General features: G+C 44.3%; 2 protein-coding genes across 7 annotated transcripts in view; one reads left to right on the top strand and one right to left on the bottom strand.

Moving 5' to 3' along the window:
• Nucleotides 1–16,106, top strand: part of ARHGAP25 (Rho GTPase activating protein 25) — a 91,519-nt gene extending 75,413 nt beyond the window's left edge. For all 4 annotated transcript variants that reach the window (XM_050754427.1, XM_050754424.1, XM_050754425.1 and 1 more), the window contains 6 exons: nucleotides 2,500–2,632; nucleotides 6,181–6,254; nucleotides 7,776–7,897; nucleotides 9,017–9,213; nucleotides 12,238–12,770; nucleotides 15,263–16,106. In XM_050754427.1, coding sequence (XP_050610384.1) covers nucleotides 2,500–2,632; nucleotides 6,181–6,254; nucleotides 7,776–7,897; nucleotides 9,017–9,213; nucleotides 12,238–12,770; nucleotides 15,263–15,470 — 1,267 coding nt within the window. In that variant the 3' untranslated portion in view covers nucleotides 15,471–16,106. The remainder of the gene's footprint in view (nucleotides 1–2,499; nucleotides 2,633–6,180; nucleotides 6,255–7,775; nucleotides 7,898–9,016; nucleotides 9,214–12,237; nucleotides 12,771–15,262) is intronic.
• Nucleotides 1–19,422, bottom strand: part of CNRIP1 (cannabinoid receptor interacting protein 1) — a 1,091,934-nt gene that overhangs the window by 478,641 nt on the left and 593,871 nt on the right. The gene's annotated exons all lie outside the window — the stretch shown is intronic.

Here is a 19,422-nt window from a genome sequence, read left to right as displayed (position 1 = left end):
ACCCAGGCTAGAGTGCAGTGGTGTGATCTTGGCTCACTGCAACCTCCGCCTCCTTGGTTCAAGTTATTCTCCTGCCTCAGCCTCCTGAGTAGCTGGGATTACAGGCACCTGCCACCAGGCCCAGCTAATTTTTGTATTTTTAGTAGAGACAGCGTTTTGCCATGTTGGCCAGGCTAGTCTTGAACTCCCGACCTCAAGTGATCCACCCACCTCGGCCTCCCAAAGTGCTGGGACTACAGACGTAAGCCACTGTTCCCAGCCAGGATCCAGTTTCTTGACTTACCATTTATGCTGTTTTTTCCATTTCAAACTCTGTTTTCTTCACTCATTCCATTGGTGTGTTTTGGTGTTCAGGGCTGTGCCCTAGAGTGGGCAGAGCATAGAATCTGGAGGCATAGGGCAGTGAAAGGAGGGGAGGGGCTTACAAGCATCAGCGTGACTTTAGGAGAATAGGTTTGAAGGGATTTGGAAGACTGGTTGGATGGGGGTGAAGGAGAGGTCCCAATCAAATGGGAGTCCCAGGATGCTGATAGAGACAAATGGATGGATTGCAGTGTAGGGACTTTAGGAGGATGCAACTTTTGGACTTTGGGAGAATTCTGCTCCTGCAAATTGTCAGCTGACTGTCTTGCTGCCACTTTCTCAGGAACTTCTCATAACATATTTTGACAAAAGTACTTTTCCTAGCCTGGCTTTGCCTCGGGTATTTTTGGGCAGTGACTCAGCAGGGAAGGATTCTCCAGAATCCCCATGTTAAATGAACGGTTCCTACCCCAGATTTCCTGAGGTCAGCCATGGAGCATAGAGCGGGCTCTGTGCCAGCCCGTGTTCTCCTACTGAGGTACAGTTCACAGGCTGCAAAGAGGGGAGCCTTTTCAGAAGACAGCTCCACAAACTGGTTGTCAAAACCAAAATAAAATGCACACAGAGCACCAATACAGAGCTTTACAATCAAGCCCAGTGTTGCCTCAGATGCCTCCCTTCTCCTCCTCTTGTCCAGATCCACCCCTCCCCTCCCTCCTAGGACCAGGAGACATGTCCTCCAGCCTATTCTATATTTCTCATCACTGAAATCAGGGACATTCCAAGGTTATTCTGGACCTCTTGCCACATCACAGCTTTTCACAGTGCTACCGAGGCTGCTACCTAAGAATGCCAGGTTTTATCAATATGAAATAAACAAACATTTCTTCAATAATCCACTTCAGGAATATGGTAGCGAATCTTATTTTCTCTTGCAGCATTGCAGAATCAATGCAACTGCCTTGTAAGCCAGGGGTCAACAAACTTTTCTTAATGGGCCACATATTAAATATTTAGGCTTTGCAGGCCAGATGGTCTTTACCGCAACTATAATACTCTGCTCAGCACATAAATTAACAAGTGTGATGGTGTTATTCTATAATTTTACTTACGGATGCTGACATCTGAATTTCCTACAATTTTTACATCATGACACACTCTTCTTCTTGTGAGTGTTTTTTTCCCCCAGCTATTTAAAAATGTAAAAATAATTCTTAGCTCCCAGGCTGTACAAACAGAGGTAGTGGGACAGATTTGGCTCCTGGCCCATGACTTACTAAGCCCTCCTGTAAATGGAGAAGCCGAACTGAAGAGCCATGCCTCTTTCAGTCAGTCAGGCCCATGGCGAGGCCTCCTCTCCTCATGCTCCAGGCTGACACACAGGCTGCCTGCCTCATGCCTTAACTCCTCACTGCCTTTCAGAGCTCATCTGAGGTACTCTTTCATCTGAGAAGTCATCTACGTGTTCCCATCTCTGCTTTGGGTGTTCTTTTTCCACACTTCCATAGGATCCTGAGTCTTGGGCTTCCCATATCATGGCATTAACCACACAGTATTGTAAGGACCTTATAATGCTTGAGTCTCCACAGCTTTGTGACTCGATGGGGCCAGGGCTCCATCCCTGGACTGGATGGCTACTGATGTCTTTGGGATTGGCGACTGAAATCCCAGTGCTTGACAAGTATCTTGCAGTATCTTGCACCTAATAGGTTTTCTCAATGCTTATTGATTGAGTGAATTATTGAGCAAATACGTGAGTGAACCTCAGAACTATTTTAAGCACTCTGGAAGATTAAAGAGATGAATGGACCAAGGATATAAAGGAGTTAACATAAGCAATATTAGAGACGAATTAGACAATGCTAATTGAGAGGCATTAAAATGACTTGAAGAAAGAAGAAAGCAATAAAGATGAAAATCATTAAGGAAGGTTTGGTAAAAATGTAGACCTTGAACTTACCTTTGAGGTAGTTGGGTGGAAGAGATGGAGGAACATGTGTTCAGCATTGTTGTTCCAGAAGGGTGAATTAGCAACAATGTTTTGGTCTGATTCTTCTTTATCAGACTCTACTCCTCTGCAAAATTTCCCTTTGTAATTTATGGTTCTAGTCACTGAATCATCAGGATGGAAGTGACGAACATCCTAAGGTTTTTCTTTCAAAGAGGTTTCAAAGAGCATTGCTTCTTTTATTCCAGAGACACAGATGTGCACACTGTGGCTTCCCTGCTAAAGCTCTACCTACGAGACCTCCCAGAGCCCGTGGTTCCCTGGAGCCAGTACGAAGGGTTCCTGCTCTGTGGACAGCTCACGAATGCGGACGAGGCAAAGGTTTGCATCTTAGAGTTAGTTGTCCTGCTTTAGAAGAAAGTGATTGGTTTTCTGGACACTATTCCAGTAGACAACAGTGGGTCAAGGGGCCCATACTTTTTGGTAAGATAGTCAAAATGCAACTTCCTCAGCAACAAAAGGCATATGAACTCAATCATGATGACTGGCAAACCACAGCCTTCATGAGATGTAATAATCCAGTAAAGAATTGGACCATAATCAAATACTGCTGGGTCACATTAAAAGTAGGGAGAAAAGGAGGATACATCGGAGGAGGGTTTTAAGCCCGATGGCCTTGCTGAGACTTGCTGGGACACAACCACAGGCTGGAAGGCAGGTGCGAGGTCACATAGTTCAAGCTCCACAGCAACTTGAGTGTCAGGTGTGGTCATCCAAGGAATGCATGTCCCAGGGAGAAGAAGGATAGGGAAGGTTTTTTGATTGTTGTTCTTTTTAGCCATAGCTGCCTGTAGGGTCTGTAACCACCATCTGTAATATGCTTGTGAGAGTGCACAAGTTCACCAGCAGGATTTTTGATCCTGTGTAAGTTATTTCTAGAGAGGCCTTGTAGTCAACAGGGATCACACTGTATTCATGTTATTGTAATCAACCAACCAACCAAAGAAACTGATGAAACCCAACCAACAACAATAAACCTCGATGATTTTTAAACAAGATTTTCAAATCCAAGTGATCCATGAAGAAGTTTATGTTTCTATCAATGACTATGTTAAAAGCCCTCTCTGGCAAAGTGGTGCACAGAAAAATCTATAATGAAGACCTAGATTTAACTTTGATTTTTCCATTATACAGATTATACATCTTTTATAAGACTCAGTTTATTTACTTAGACCGATAGACCTTTCTATGGTAATGGAACTTTTATATATCTGCACCTTTCAATATGGTAACCACCAGCCACACATGGCTATTGAGCATCTAAAATGTGGCTACTGCACCTGGGAAGCCAAATTCCTAATTTTATTTAATTTTGATTTAAATTTAAGTAACTACATGTGGCAAGTAACTGCTATATTGAACAGCACAAACTTAGATAATTTTCATGATAATATCATACCATGCCTAGGATTTTTTTTTTTTTTTTTTTTTTGAGACGGAGTCTGGCTCTGTCGCCCAGGCTGGAGTGCAGTGGCCAGATCTCTGCTCACTGCAAGCTCCGCCTCCCGGGTTCGCGCAATTCTCCTGCCTCAGCCTCCCGAGCAGCTGGGACTACAGGCGCCCGCCACCTCGCCCGGCTTATTTTTTTTTGTATTTTTAGTAGAGACGGAGTTTCACCGTGTTAGCCAGGATGGTCTCGATCTCCTGACCTCGTGATCCGCCCGTCTCGGCCTCCCAAAGTGCTGGGATTACAGGCTTGAGCCACCGCGCCCGGCCTGCCTAGGATTGTTTTGAGGACCCAGGGATATGATACTGGTGGGTAACTTTAACAGTTTTTTCAATATAAGGGAAGGTTTATTATCTTCCATACTTCAGAATGTATGAGATAGCCTGCTTCATAGAATATATTTATTTAAAATGAATGAAGAAATAGCACCCTAGCCCTGTAAGAAAACACAGCTGTGAGAACTTCCATCCCTGACTGAGGATGGGGGGAGCACCATGATTTGAATAGATCCTGACATAAGAGAAAAGCTGACTTTATATTTCAGGAAAGGAAGAGAACAATAATGATGTGGCTAACATGATACAGGTTTTATAGCTCTTTTCCAGACAAAAATTAGATTGCATGGATCTGAGGCACGATATTTTGTGCATAACTTAAGAATTTTATTGGGGGAGGGAGAAGGGGATATGAAAAGTCTTCACTTATACTGGTGTGTCTGCTCACTATTGTGAAAGTAATAAAATTTTATGGAATAATGTTTAAAAGGCAGCTAAAAAGATAAATGTTTCAGATTGCATCTCACCCCTGGGTTCTGGGGAAAGCAAAGGAAGCACCTAGATGCCGTTCTGACAGTAAGATTCCCACCCCTGCACTCACTTTAGACTTGCATCTCCCAGCTTTTCTCAACCTCAGCATCTCTGAGAGTTTCCACATCTGTGGCAATGCATGTCTACACACAGGGACCAACGTCCTTCTCACTGGTGAAAACATGGCAGAGGTGGCAGCTAGGAGGGGTGAGTCTGTAGCAACCTTTGCAATGAATTTACTTGACTCAACTGACAAAGGGATCTTAGCATGAAGCTGACGCTACGCTAAGAAGGTCAACATCTACAGAAGCTGCTCCGTGTAGGCTGACAAGGCTGGAGGGTGCGTTTTCTGCAGGAGAGCCGCTCAGGTTTGAGGAGTGCCTGCATACCACGTGTGAATTGTGTACTCTCTCTATTTTTTATTTTTATTTTTATTTTTATTATTTTTTTTTTTTTTTGAGATGGAGTTTTGCTCTTTCACTCAGGCTGGAGTGCAGTGGCGCGTTCTCCGGTCACTGCAATCTCTGCCTTCTGGTTTCAAGCAGTTCTCCTGCCTCAGCCTCCCGAGTAGCTTAGATTACAGGTGCACGTCACCATGTCCGGCTAGTGAATTGTGTACTCTCACAAGCACCATGTTGCATATGGTGACTACAGACCCTACAGGCAGCTGTGGTTGAAAAGAACACGGAAAAGCTCGCTGTCCCTCTTCTCTTTGGCTCGTGCATTCCTGGTAGACCTTGTCTGACATCCATGGTCATCCATTGCAGAGCTTGAACAGTCTGACCTTGCACCGTCCTCCAGCCTAGTCTGCCTGTCTCTGTGAGCCAGCAGGTCTCAGCTAGGCCATAGTGCTTGAAATCCTTCTCAGAAGAATCCTCCATTTCTCACCAGTCTTAAAGTAATTCTGAGATATCTTATTGTGGTCTTATTCTTTATTGGATTGTTACATCTCAAGCATTCTTAAGCAAACAATTAACGTATGAGTTGTTCAACAGTCCTTCCTTAGAGTAGCTCACAGTCAAAGGTGGGGTGCAGTGTCATAGTTACAGATAAATAAAAAGTATACATAACAAAAACTGGCCGGGCGCGGTGGCTCAAGCCTGTAATCCCAGCACTTTGGGAGGCCAAGACGGGAGGATCACGAGGTCAGGAGATCGAGACCATCCTGGCTAACACGGTGAAACCCTGTCTCTACTAAAAAATACAAAAAACTAGCTGGGCGAGGTGGCAGGCGCCTGTAGTCCCAGCTACTCGGGAGGCTGAGGCAGGAGAATGGAGTGAATCCGGGGGGCGGAGGTCAGAGTGAGCTGAGATCCGGCCACTGCACTCCAGCCTGGGCAACAGCGGGAGACTCCTTGTCAAAAAAAAAAAACAAAAAACAAAAACAAAACAAAACAAAACAAAACAAAAAAAACTATGACCCTTTTTAAAAAATTATAAGAGAATTTAGAGTTATTTCCAATTTTTTTTTAAACGCACAAAACTACAGGGACAGGAATGACTGCCAAAGTGTTGTTTCTTCACAGATACACCAATTCTGTTCCAGGGTCTCCTTGCTGGCATGTGGGCAGGCTCATTTACTGGTAAATGATTTACTGGTGTAAATCTCTTCCCAGGCTCAGCAGGAGTTGATGAAGCAGCTCTCCATCCTTCCTCGTGACAACTATAGTCTCCTGAGCTACATCTGCAGGTGAGAGGCCCCCTGGTATCAACTCTACAGTTTTCAACCCCATCGGAAAGAAGCTCCTAGTTAGAAGAGGAGGGACCACCTCTGTGAACACAGAGATTCTGGTCCAGCACTTTGGAAGATCAGCTGTATTCACGTAGCACTGAAGTAGCTTCCTGTATAATTTCAAGGATTCTGAAAACCTGGTTGACCCAAAAAATGAACGTGCTCCCCCCTTTAGGCCTGCCTCAGCACTGCTCAGAGTCCTGGGACATGCAAGAGAACCCAGAATCCCTATAATGATTCTAGAATGATCTCCCATCTTTGTGACTTTGAGCCATAGCTTAGCTCCAGGGAAACATTCATTCTGGGCCACGCTGGTTATTTTCCTTCAGGCCTTTCTGGGGATCTGCTGTGCACCACCCCTGTGGCAACTCTAGCTGTGGATTGACCCAGATCTGGCTGGGCTGGGCTGGGAACTGGGATCTTCATCCCAGACTGATCTGAATTTTGTCTTTTATTTTTAAAAAGTAATTTGTTGTAGTTCCTAGATAATAAAAGTCATACTTGCTTGACTTGGAAATGAGGAAGATACAGCAAACGGTAAACGAGAAATAAAAAGGACCCACAATCCCTTCACCAGCAATAAGTACTGTTAACACTCAGGCATTTTCCCATCTGGGTGTTTTCTCTCCATGATAGATCTTTTCACACCTTAATATAAATATAGGGGAATAATATTTTATTCTAAATCAAAATTATATAAAGGATTATATCCTGCTTTTTTGGTTTAATGTTTTATTATGAGCATTTCTCTATGTCATAAAATTGGATTATGAATAACTTCGTAATATTTCATAATGTTTCATCATTTGGACACATCACCATTTATTTAATAATTGCTCTGTATTTGAAATTGTGTTGCTTCATTCTATCCATTTTTAAATGGTTTTTAGAGAGTGTATTTAGAAATTCCCTATTTTTACAGTGAATCTGAGAGCTTTGTGCCTCAAAAGGGGTAGAATTTTAGCAAAAATTCAGTATCGGTTATGGAGCACCTGCTGAGAATTAGCAATGCTTGTGTTCTAATCAGAGGATGAGAACAAGGAGGCACCATGGATTCCCTGGCCCTGAAATCTTCTTACCAATAAAGTTTTCCTCTCTGGAGACTTGGGTGGGATTGGTGCTGAGAGCTGGGAGATAAGCCTATCAGGGCAAGACATGGGTATGGTCAGATACCCATTTTACCTTTTCTAGTCCATTCTGAGGTCCTGGAAGTGGATCTTGTCTCTTGCTTATGTGATTCCACCCACCTCCCACAACCCCCACCCCAGCAGCTGGGCAGGAACCCCCTGGTTTCTCTTCCTTCCTTGGTCTTGGGTCTTTCAGGATGAGGCTAAATTCTTGTGGGCAGAGCAGGCTGGTCTCATTCCTGAGACTGGGAGGAAAGCGTTAGATCCATCCCTGAGTTCTCGCTGGAACCCTGTAGTGCTTCCTCCTGGCTACTTCCTGCTTTCTACCATGGGATTTCTTGGCTGCCTGCAGGTTCCTACATGAAATACAGCTGAACTGTGCTGTTAACAAGATGAGCGTGGACAACCTGGCTACTGTGATTGGTGTGAATCTCATCAGGTCGAAGGTCGAAGACCCTGCCGTGATCATGAGAGGTATGGCTGGTCACATAGTGAAAGCAGGTACACAGGAAGTAACAATTACAACACTCCCCCTGATATTTGTGCACTGCTCTGCAGTTTGCCAAGCATTTTCAGCTGGTTATCTATCTCATCTGAATCATACAATAGCCTTGTGAGGTAGGCAGGGCAGGAATTGTGTCTATTTTTCAGATCACAACAAAGGACAGAGGTCAAGGGTTTGCCCAATGGTCCCACAGTACAGTAGACTAGCACAAAAATAGCTAGCCAGTGTTTCTTAGTCTTTTATTACTTTTACATACCCTAAGCCAGATTGAGCAAGCAGGTTTCATTTTATTTTATTTTTATTTATTTATTGAGTTGGAGCCTCACTCTGTTGCCTAGGCTGGAGTGCAGTGGTGCGACCTTAGCCCACTGTAACCTCTGCCTCCCGGGTTCAAGTGATTCTCCTGCCTCAGCCTCTCAAGTAGCTGGGACTACAGGCATACACCCCCACACCCAGATAATTTTTGTAATTTTAGTAGAGACAGAGTTTCACCATGTTGGCCAGGCTGGTCTCAAGCTCCTGACCTCAAGTGATCTTCCCGCCTTGGCCTCCCAAAGTGCTGAGATTACAGGTGTGAGCCACCGTGCCCAGCCAGGTTTCATTTTATGAGCCAGCCCACAAAAAGGCTGCTTATAAAGCTGTGCTGTGCAGGCTTCTGAAGCTGTGTCCTGACACAGAGTACTGATATCTGCCATGGGCGTGGGGGCAGAAAGCCTGGCACATATTTGCTGTGTGTCTGATAAGAAACCATAGATCATATTGAGGACCACATCAGGAGAGAAAGATGTCTTTATTTTCTCTGCTGTTTTATTGCCTACTTTCCTGATCAAAAACTAATCCAGTGGACTATTGGCTCCCTCTGAAACAGCTCCCTCTTTCATTCTACTCCCATGTCCTTCTATTCCATCCCTTTCAACATAATCTCCAACTCCAAGCAATTAAAAAGGGTCTTTTGAGAAGAAAAATGAGGCCCTTCTGGGCCTTGTAGTTTTAGAACTGAGTTTGGAGACATCCACGGGTGGGGATCCTTGAGGACTAACTACCTGCCTCCTACACTACACTATAGATCTTTTTCTTCTTTCTTTCAGGGACTCCTCAGATCCAAAGAGTGATGACTATGATGATCAGAGACCATGAAGTCCTCTTCCCCAAGTCCAAGGATATACCCCTATCACCTCCTGCCCAGAAAAACGACCCCAAGAAAGCTCCAGTGGCCCGAAGCTCTGTGGGCTGGGATGCCACTGAAGACCTCCGAATTTCTAGGACAGACAGCTTCAGTAGCATGGTAAGGCACAGAGAACCTTTCTGCTTCCATTGGGTTCTTCCTTTAGTCCAGGCCATCCCACGTAAGGTCCGCTCTGGGATGGCAATTTGGGGAGTTTTAGGTGATGCAGTGTCAGTGGGCACAGCTGGTACAGACTCATCTGAACATACCTTGAAAGCCTGGCCTCTTTCCAAATCTAGTTTCTACTGGCATCTTTGAGGGGGGTGAGTGACAAGTGTGCCAGTCGCCCAATAACTGAGCAATGAGGGTCCTCACTGAAGCCCACTCTAAAAGAAAGGCTCAAATACAGTCCAGAGAAGTTCAATGGGAAAAAATGTATACCACATTGTAAATGTTTTGGTGGGAATTGTTGAAAATTCCGGGTGAATGTCCAGAGAAAACTGGTTTCCTGCTAACCCATGAAACGTGATTCCTTTCTCAGAGTATGTCATGTGTTTGTGTAATATTTCTCATTCCTCGATAAGCAGTCTCAGCCATGTCAGCCCCCACGTTTGTGCTGAAGGGTTGAAACTCACGTTCCCAATGTCCAAAAGCTCTGCTGACTCTGAAATGTAGACTATGTGAGGGCAATAATTTACAAAGGTCAAATATTTTTATATATTTATAGGAACAAATAGTTTTACAAAGAACATGTGGACTTTATATAGTAGCTTGATCTTTATGTGTGGCCAAAAAATGGATTTCAGATTTCTAGTTGACCAGATGATTCAAGTTACCTACAGTACTGTTAACCCTGAAGATTTGTTTAAAAGGCAGGTAGTGGGTGGTAGTTGTGATTTTTCTTAGGATAGGTCTTTCTGGATGCAATGCATTCTACTAACACTCTAAAACTAAAATAAAATTTAAAAACGCTCATACTTCATGTAACAAGATCATCCCACAGTCCTTGAGAATAGCTATTATTGTACTCATTTAATAGGCTTCTGCCATTTATTGATTTCTGTGGGTAGGCACTATGCTGGGAAATTTACACTGCTCACCTCTAGAGTCCTCATGTTACATAACATTGTAAGGCAGAATTTGTCATTCGTATTGTGTTACTGAGGAGCAGAAACTCAGAGAGGTTGAGAAGCTGGCCCAGTGTAGTAGCACTAGCTTGTTATAGAGGAGGACTCAGATCCAGTTCTCCCTTCAGGACCCAGGTGCCTCTAACTCCAGGTGGGGTTTCTGAAGCAAGTGATTGGCTACAAAGGTAAAGGGAGGGCTTGAACCCGATTGTCTGATTTTATGTTTAGGTCTCACTTGATCTTAGCCAAAAGGCCAACAAGTGATTGATTTTATGTTTAGGTCTCATATTCTGTCTCCTTTTTCTTTATAATTTCATTAAAAATATATATAAGCACATAGTTCAAGTAATCAGAAAGATAGGAAAAGTTATACGTTGAGAAGTTCTGCTCCCTCCCACCCACCCCATCCCTCTCTGCCTTAGTTTCTTATTTATCCTTCCAATGTTCCTTTATGAAAATATAAGAAGACATGAGTATAAATTATTTACCTCTTTTTTTACACAAAATGTATTATAATTCTCTCTCTCTCTACAGTCACACACATACACATACAGTCATACACACACTCTTACACACAACTCTGTATCTTGCATTTTTGTACTTAGCAGTGTATCCTGGAGACTTTTTCATGTCAATACATAGACAGCTACCTCATATGACCTCATGTTTTCGGGAGGTGTATTGTGTCCCATTCTGTAGATGTACCAGTCCCTATAGATAAACAGACTGCCTTCGGTTCTTTTCTTTTCTTTTTCTTTTTTCTTTTTTTTTTTTTTTTTTTTTTTTTTTTTTGAGACAGGGTCTCACTTTACTGCCTAAGCTGGAGTGCAGTGGTATGATCACAATTTACTGCAGCTTTGACCTCCTGCTGAGGCAATCCTTCGGCCTTAGTTTCCCAAGTAGCTGGGACTACAGGTGCATACTACCATGCTGGGCTAATTTTTTTGGCATATTTTTTGTAGAGACAGGGTTTCACCATGTAGCCCAAACTGGCCTCAAACTCCTGAGCTCAAGCGATCCACCCTCCTCAGCCTCCCAAAGTGCTGGGATTACAGGCGTCAGCCACTGCACCCAGCCTTTCAGTTCTTCATATTACAAACAAAGCTGTAATAAATAACCTTGGGACCTCCTTTTGTACTCAGGTAGATGTATTTCTCAAATAAATTTTCAGAAGTGGGCTTGATGGGTCAGAAGGTAAATAGATTTGATTGTGTGATTTTGAAACAAATTATTGGAGTTTGTGTCTTTTTACACTTCCAGAAGCAATGCATGAAAGAGCTGTTTTCCTACAGTTTCACCAACAGAGTGTGTTGTCAAATTTTGGGGGTTTGCTCATCTAATAAGTGAGAACTGGCATTTCAGTAATTTTAATTTTAATTTGAGTTTCTCTTATTATTAGAGAGGCTGAACATCTTTTCTTATGTACAAGGACTAGCTTCATTTTTTCCTCTGTGAACGGCCTGATCTTGCCCTTTGCCCATAATTATATTGCTTGTTGATCTCTTCCGTCACAACTTTTATGAAGTTTATCTATTAAGGAGAGTAACCAATTGTCTGATATGCATAGCAAATATTTTTTGCCAGTTTTTTTTTTTTTTTTTTTTTTGGTTTGGTATGTGGTGATTTGTTACTTTGTTTTTATTTTTGTTCTTTTTAATTTTTTAAGTTATGGAAATCAAAAGGTCAAATTTATCAATCTTTTATGGCTTCCGGGTTTTTAGTCATAGTTACAGAGACCACCCATTCTAAGATTACATAAGGATCCTACTTTAGGACTCTTTAACCACAAACAAACACTTGATTTTGGTGAGCACTTCCTCTCTAGAACATAGTTCCTTTAGTGCAATATCCTTTTGGAAAAAAATGCCAGTGCAGATAATCAACTAATGTGATACATTAAGAATTTCATAGGTATGCTCCCAGGGAACATTTGTTTTGGGGTCTCTAATCCTTACCTTGGGAGCATGACACACAGAGGTGAAAACCCGTGTGACATCCATGTCTGTTTCTTTTCTAGACAAGCGACTCTGATACAACCAGCCCCACCGGACAGCAGCCAAGCGATGGATTTCTGGAGGACAGCAGCAAAGTACCCAGGGAGAAGCCAGGAGATTGGAAGATGCAGCCTCGTAAAAGGACTCAAACACTCCCTAACCGGAAATGTTTCTTGACATCAGCTTTTCAAGGTGCCAACAGCAGCAAAATGGAGATCTTTAAAAATGAATTCTGGTCGCCTTCCTCAGAGGCTAAGGCAGGGGAAGGGCACAGGAGAACGATGTCTCAAGACTTGCACCAACTTTCTGACTCCCAGCGGACTTCCACCTACGATAATGTCCCTTCCCTGCCAGGGTCCCCTCGGGAGGAAGCCAGTGCTCTCTCTTCACAAGCCTGTGACTCCAAGGGAGATACTCTTGCCAGTCCGAACTCTGAAACTGGGCCTGGAAAAAAGAACTCTGGAGAAGAAGAACTTGATTCTTTGCAGAGGACGGTCCAAGAGCTACGAAAGGAAATAGAAACACAGAAGCAAATGTATGAGGAACAGATTAAAAAGTAAGTCAGACAGAAGGGCACTGAGAGGCACTTGGCTTCCATCTTTGGAGATAAGAGGGATTGTTCCCACCCGCCAGAGAAATCACATCATAGAGCTTCAGTTTGGGGAAGACAGTAATCTATAGCAGGTCTAGGAAGGAAAGAGTAAAGGGAACAATGAGATGACTAAATTGGTGAACACTCTAAAGTTTAGACTAGATTTAGGAAATGTCAATATCTAGCTTAAGTAGCTTAATCAATAATCTCCAAACAGTGGTTCTTTAAGAATCAACATGCTTTAATTAATTTAAAGGAAATAATTTTTTTTATGTTAAGGTCATTCGTGGATTCTGCAAACATTCCTCGAGCCCCTCCTCTGTGCCAGGCACATTCTAGTTGTTAGGGTATAGCACTGAACAAAAGAGACAAAAGTCCCTGCACTTACAGAACTTCTTCTAGTGGGGACAGATGGACAATACAAATATATAATAAAATATATGTTATGTCAGCTGATGGCAAGTGCTGTGGAGAAAAATAAAGTGGGTCAGGAGGTTGGAAAGTTCAAGGAACGGGTTCCGATGTAAAATAGGGGGATCAGGGAAGGCCTCCCTGAGAAGGCAGCAGGTGAGTAAAGGCCTGAAGGAGATGAGGAGCAAGTCAGGTGCGTAGATGGGAGATGACTATGGCCACTGCTGAGGCTGTGAGAAAGGAGCAGTCCCCCATGGCCCCACCCAGCAAGAATGGAAGCCGCCTGAGGTCAGGGAGAGTGATTAGCAGATGAGGGTGGAGAAGTACAGGAGGCCAGGATGCCGTAGGGATTTGTCAGCCACTGGAAAGCCTGAGTCTGGGTGGTTTCAACCTGGTTTATGCTTCATTGGCTCACTGGCTTCCCACTGAGCACCGCCCACAGAGGGCAAACAGAGGTGGGAGGCCAGTTAGGCAGCTATTGCCTCTGTCACATGCAAATTCCCAAGATCCGTGCACACAATTTGTTCTCTTGGGTAAGTAGAGTATTTTCTTGAAATATTTTTCACACTACTGATTGGCCAGCAAATTCGTTTTCAGGAGAGAAAACCTTGATCCAGTTGTGCCCATATCGGCACTAGTCATGAGGCAGTGAAATGTGAATTCATGGGCTCTTAGATTTATGGCTACGTCTTAGTCCGTGCAGACTCAGGTATCTGAAGGGAAGGCTTCTGTGAGCCCTCATTCATTGTTCCACACAGAGAGCTGCCATCCAGAAGCAAAATGTAGCTTGTTTATCTAAGAACCTGAAACCAATCATTTGTAGAATTAAAGACTTCTGTGACATCTCGGCAGTGATCAAAGCAGTCCCATAGAAAACTCATGCTGCACTCAAACATGAGTATCTTCAACAGGGTAGGAAAAGAACTGGCTGCCACAGAGGTGGCTGCTCCTTCTGAATGGAACAGAGTCCTCTGAATCCACCAGTCGAGGAAGCCTCCCATCCCAGGCTCCTGAGCCCACACAGATTCCACCTCCCACTGGAACCCATGGTCAGGATCTAGCACAGTGCCTTACTTGGAATTTCTTCCAGAACCAGAGGGGTACAGAGAACTTGGAGAAGAAAAGTAGATTTGTAATGAGAGGGTCAGAAGGAATGAGACCAATTTAGCTTTAAGAAGAGATAGGCGGGGTAGGCAAAGTTGTGAAGATGGATTGTTACCCACAGAATAGACCAAAGCCCTTGAAGGTAGAACCCAAGTTTTGGGCTCACATGGGAGCTCAAGTCTCCCTTGTGCAAATGGGCAGGCCATTTGGAGAGAAGGGAGGCACACTCTACAGAATGAAATTCTGAAATAGATTTCCAGTCACACAATCAGCATATGTATACTCATTGCTAAGAGTTAATTCAGCACAGCCTGGCAGGGGGCCACTACATTAGGATTTTGGCCAGTAACGATGAAAATCCTGGCAATTCAGGAATTCCGCAGATTTTTCACCTGGCGTGGGATTCAGAAGAGAGGGTGAGACTGCCAGGATCATGGCTCCCCAAAGGGCAGTTCTCTCTGTTTCTCCAAATCTTGGTCCCCAGGAGATCCTTAATAAGACAGGGTGCTGGTCTGTGCTCTCCATTGACACAGGATGAGGAGGCACTCATGAAAAAGAGGTATGAGAAATCTGGAATTTGGATGGGGCTTCCAGGATTGATACAAGGTGCTATGGGAGTGAATATGTAGATCTATTAGAGCTGATCTCTTCTTTCAAAGACTTTGTTATACGGTTGAAGATACAAAACAAAATGACATGGAAAAAAAAAACAAAACACAATAGATGTCACAAGATGGTGTTAAATGACAAAGGAGGGGCTCAGAAGTGCTGTGGGGATTCAGTTTTCCTGGGACATCTTCATCATCGGGACATAGCTGAGAGATTGGATAAGGGTCTTGTGATTTGAAAAGTAAAATGAACAGCAGGTTGTGAGCAAGGGGGAAGGAAGAGCCTAGAATGAATTGCCATATTCTTTCATTCTTTTCTTTCCTTCCCTGTAGCCTTGAGAAGGAGAATTATGACGTTTGGGCTAAGGTGGTGAGGCTCAATGAAGAACTGGAGAATGAAAAGAAGAAGTTTGCAGCCCTAGAGATCAGCCTCCGCAACATGGAGCGCTCCCGGGAGGATGTTGAGAAGAGGAACAAGGCCTTGGAAGAAGAAGTCAAGGAATTTGTCAAATCCATGAAGGAACCCAAGACCGAGGCTTAAGGATCCCAGGAGTACTGCAAGGACAGCCCGAGAGAGGCCTAAGTCTGACCCCTTTCTCAGTGCTACCTGATGACGGGGATACAAAATTACTCTCTGAGAGGGAAAGGATATTTTTGAGGGAAACATTAAATTTCTCCATAAATAAATGAATAGAGTTTGCAGGAAGGTGAGGGTGAACAGAGATGTGTGTGGACATCTCTGACCGTCCATCGCTGTATTCAGATGGATTTTGTTATTCCACTCCAGTCTCAGGCATGACCATGTCCAACGAAGACATTCAAGGCAGCACATCTCAGGACCCAGGCAATAGACTGGCCCCAACACAGGCTGAGCTGAGGTGTGATTAATTCTTTGTTTTTTGTGTGGAACAGCTCACCTTGTCAGACAGCCTCAGGGTATCTCTGAGACACAGGGGCAGAAAATGACATTCATCTTTTGAGTCCTCATCCATGGAGTGCTGTGTTTGGGGGGCTACATCTGCTGAAGTGAGAACCCCATTTTTCCACCCCACCATGATGCCCGTTCTCCAGGTCTTCTCCAACTTATTATTAGGCTAAACCAGAACAAGCAACAAACTGTATTTATGCAAGCAAAATTGATGAGAAAATTATATTCAAATAAAGCAAAAATTAAAAAGCAAGGCTATTGCTAATCCATACAGCACCTTTGTGAGAATTAGCACAAGACACTGCTCCCCTGGGGCAGATGGCTTGCTGAGCAGGGCATGGGCTGCATTTCAGTCCCGACTTGCCTTTCAGGGACAGGTGTTTCTATACTTCCTGAGCCCCCATTTCTTCTGTATTTCACACAATTGCTGTGGGGATTACATGAGAAGATACAATCTAGTCCCTACTTGCTTTTTAATTGTGGATGGAGGGCCTGGGAACAAAGGCTTCCTACTATGATACGATTTGTTGTGGGTTTGGACATGAATTGTCATGAAAATAGTTTCTTTTTTCCTGTTTCACCAAAATGCAAATGATTTTACCCTTCAAGGGACAACAGGCACTGGATGATAGGTGGGAGAGGGGCTTTCCCAGTGGACAGTTGATTCTTCCCCTTCTATGTCAAGCCAGCCTGGCAGAGGCCCTGGTCAGGCCCCGGACCTCTAAGTAGGTTGGTTGAGTCCTTTTTTGTTGTTACCATTCTAATTAGATGGTCTCCAAGCTCTTTTGACTGGGTACCTCATCAACAGAAAATGTTTGAGCATACACCCCCCCAATATATTTATTTATAAATTATATACATGTACTACTATAGTACTCCATAATGTATATTATAAAACACACAGAACAGGAATTGAATAATAATGAGATAAAAACAAAGATCAATAGATATTCCTAAGTGTGCTTTCAGCTCTGGAGACCCCTGACCCAGTTGCCCAGCAGGTATTACCTGTATCAAATTTACGTCTTTCATCCCATTGCTCCCATAAATGTGCTTGAACTCTTGAAGCCCCATGGCTTAATTAGTGGTTTGGAATCTATGGTTGCCTCAGTGAGAGTTTAGCCTTCCCCAGCACGTGGGCCTCCTCTGTCATTCCTTTTTCTGTCTTCTTCATTCTGGTTAGTCCTGCCTTCCTATGGCCATGACTTATTACCCACAGAGTGAAAGTACAGACAGGAGCATCAGTGTTTCTTGGTCCCACTACTCAAGGCCTGCTCCACCAACGCCAGCCCCTTTGAGGACCAGATTGATGGAGAGGGTGGGCAACTCTTACAGCATTCCCATCTAGGCTTGCTTGCAGAAGATTGAGGGGAAATTCATCTACAACATTCGTAAGAAAAGCAATAAAGTGTTGGGATTCCTGAGCTGTAGGTGTTTTTAAATTACAGAATAGCAAGCACAGGAGCACTTACTGACCACCTGATAGACGTTAGTGAGTGCCTGCATTTCTGCCAGGCACATCTCCTTGTGTTCTCCCACGGATTCCTCACACTGACGCTTTGGGAGCTAAAACAGAGTTGGATATGGAAGCGGCTGCTGTCACAATTTCCAAAGGAAACATTTGTCTGAAGGTACAAAGAGGAGGCTCTCAAGTCTGTTCTGAGGCCCATGTCATTGGACCTTGCTGGGTCCGGAAGCCAGAGTTCATGCTGAGTGGAAGTGCCATGTTTGAATTCCAACTACCTACTGATCTGGCAATGTCTCTCTTTCTATTTTTTTCCACCAGTATTATGAGGCGACAAAGCAGATGTTGGCCTCAGAAGCACTAGACAACCTGCAAGTGTCAATCCCTCTTCACAATCAAGAGCAGAGTCTGGCTCGCTTCAGTTGCCACTATTTGCTCCTGTGCCACCTTGCATACAAGGAGAAGACGAGAAACGGGGTTTTCTAGGACCCTGGGACCTTATGAGTGCAAGGGTCACACAAACCCCTTCATCCTGCTGGAAAAGGCTGGGAGGAGGGAACCCCTGAGGGCCAGAAAAGAAGATCTGGAGTCTGTTTTAATGCCCTCAAAAGGCATGCATGTGATTGCGTGACCGGGTAGCTCCAGGCCTCAGCTGGACCAAAGGGCCAGGTTCTAGAAGGCAATACCTGGAGATTGACCTGTGTCGGGTGTGCTGTTGGACTCTGCAGCAGCTACCTGTACTTTCAGAGCCCTTCCATGGGAAGGACTCCATCAAATCTGCCTTTTTCCCAGCCACACCCTCACCTCTATGTTACCCACTCTCCTCTTTGCTCATGGGCTGAGAACCTAGAAAGGTCTTCAATGTGCATTTGAAAACCTGTTGCCCTCTTCCCTCCCAAACTCCTTTTCTGTCAGAACCTCAAGCCTGTCCCTTATCAGGGTACTCTTATCTTAAGTTTGGGGCAGATGTGATGCTTTTCCAGTAAGTCAGTATACTGGATAGGACAATTTGTACTAGGCTATTGGCTGGGATGATTCCCCTTCCAGTGGATTCTGGTCAGAGCCTGCAGTCTGGAGAGACCACGTGTGGCACTTTTAGTGCAGAGACAGCTGCATAGGATGTAAACTATAAACATTTTGTTGTTGTTGCTGTTTTGACCAACTTCCTAAAACTCTGCTCAAAGGCCTGTCCCTTCAGAAAAGCACGAAGCAGGAGACTCCCAGGCTGCCCAAGGCCGCTGAGAGGAGGCCAGAGAACACAGTGGCACAGCAACAGCTGGCTGGATTCCACAGGCTCTGGACCAGAAGATGTGTGTACACGAACGCCCTGTAAACTTCCACATTCCACCACTTCCTTTCCAGATAGCAGCAGTGGTCAGGTCACGTGCTTGCTGGAGAGCAGAAAAAACACTTGGAGGCTGCTTCTGCAATTAAAATAGGCTGCATTTACAAGAATTACACAAAACCTTTCATCCTGCCAGAGAAGGCTGGGAGGGAGGACCTGAGGGTGGAGCTCCAGCTGCCACTCAGAAGCTCAGGCTGGCATCTGGCCGTGGCGGCGGAGAAGCTGAAGCCAAGGGGCTTGTGGCTCAGACGATGTCCCAGGGCAACTGGGAATAAGCAGAGAATATCAACACAGCTGTGTAACTGTAGCTTGTTTTCCTTCTGATGCTGGAAACTCTCTTAGAATCACAGGATAAAAACTGGAAAACGCTCCGATTGTGTTTAATTCAACCTGTTTATTTAATGGACAGGGGAACCGAGGGCCAGAAACATAAATTAAATGGCCAGTGCTCACACAGAAATTAGGAAAGGGATTGAAGGAGGTGATTTTGGAGGGCTCCTCTAACCCATGATTCAGTGATTCTTGTGATTCTTGCTTTCTCTCTAAGGGTTCTTTCCCCTAAACTGCAACCATGGTGTGAACCCCATTGAACCCCCTTGCTGAGTACTTCCAGAATATAGAGCTCTCCTCAGCTCATGATCACAACCAAGACCCATCTAATATGATGCCAGTTTTTCAGCTACTGTGTATTCCCAATACTAGTGTAAAACACTGGTTCTCAGTCTTGGTGGCACAAGAGAATTACCTTAGGAACT

This window comes from Macaca thibetana, chromosome 13 (assembly GCF_024542745.1).
Source record: "Macaca thibetana thibetana isolate TM-01 chromosome 13, ASM2454274v1, whole genome shotgun sequence".
NCBI lineage: Eukaryota > Metazoa > Chordata > Mammalia > Primates > Cercopithecidae > Macaca > Macaca thibetana.
This window is presented reverse-complemented; position numbering and strand designations above follow the sequence as displayed.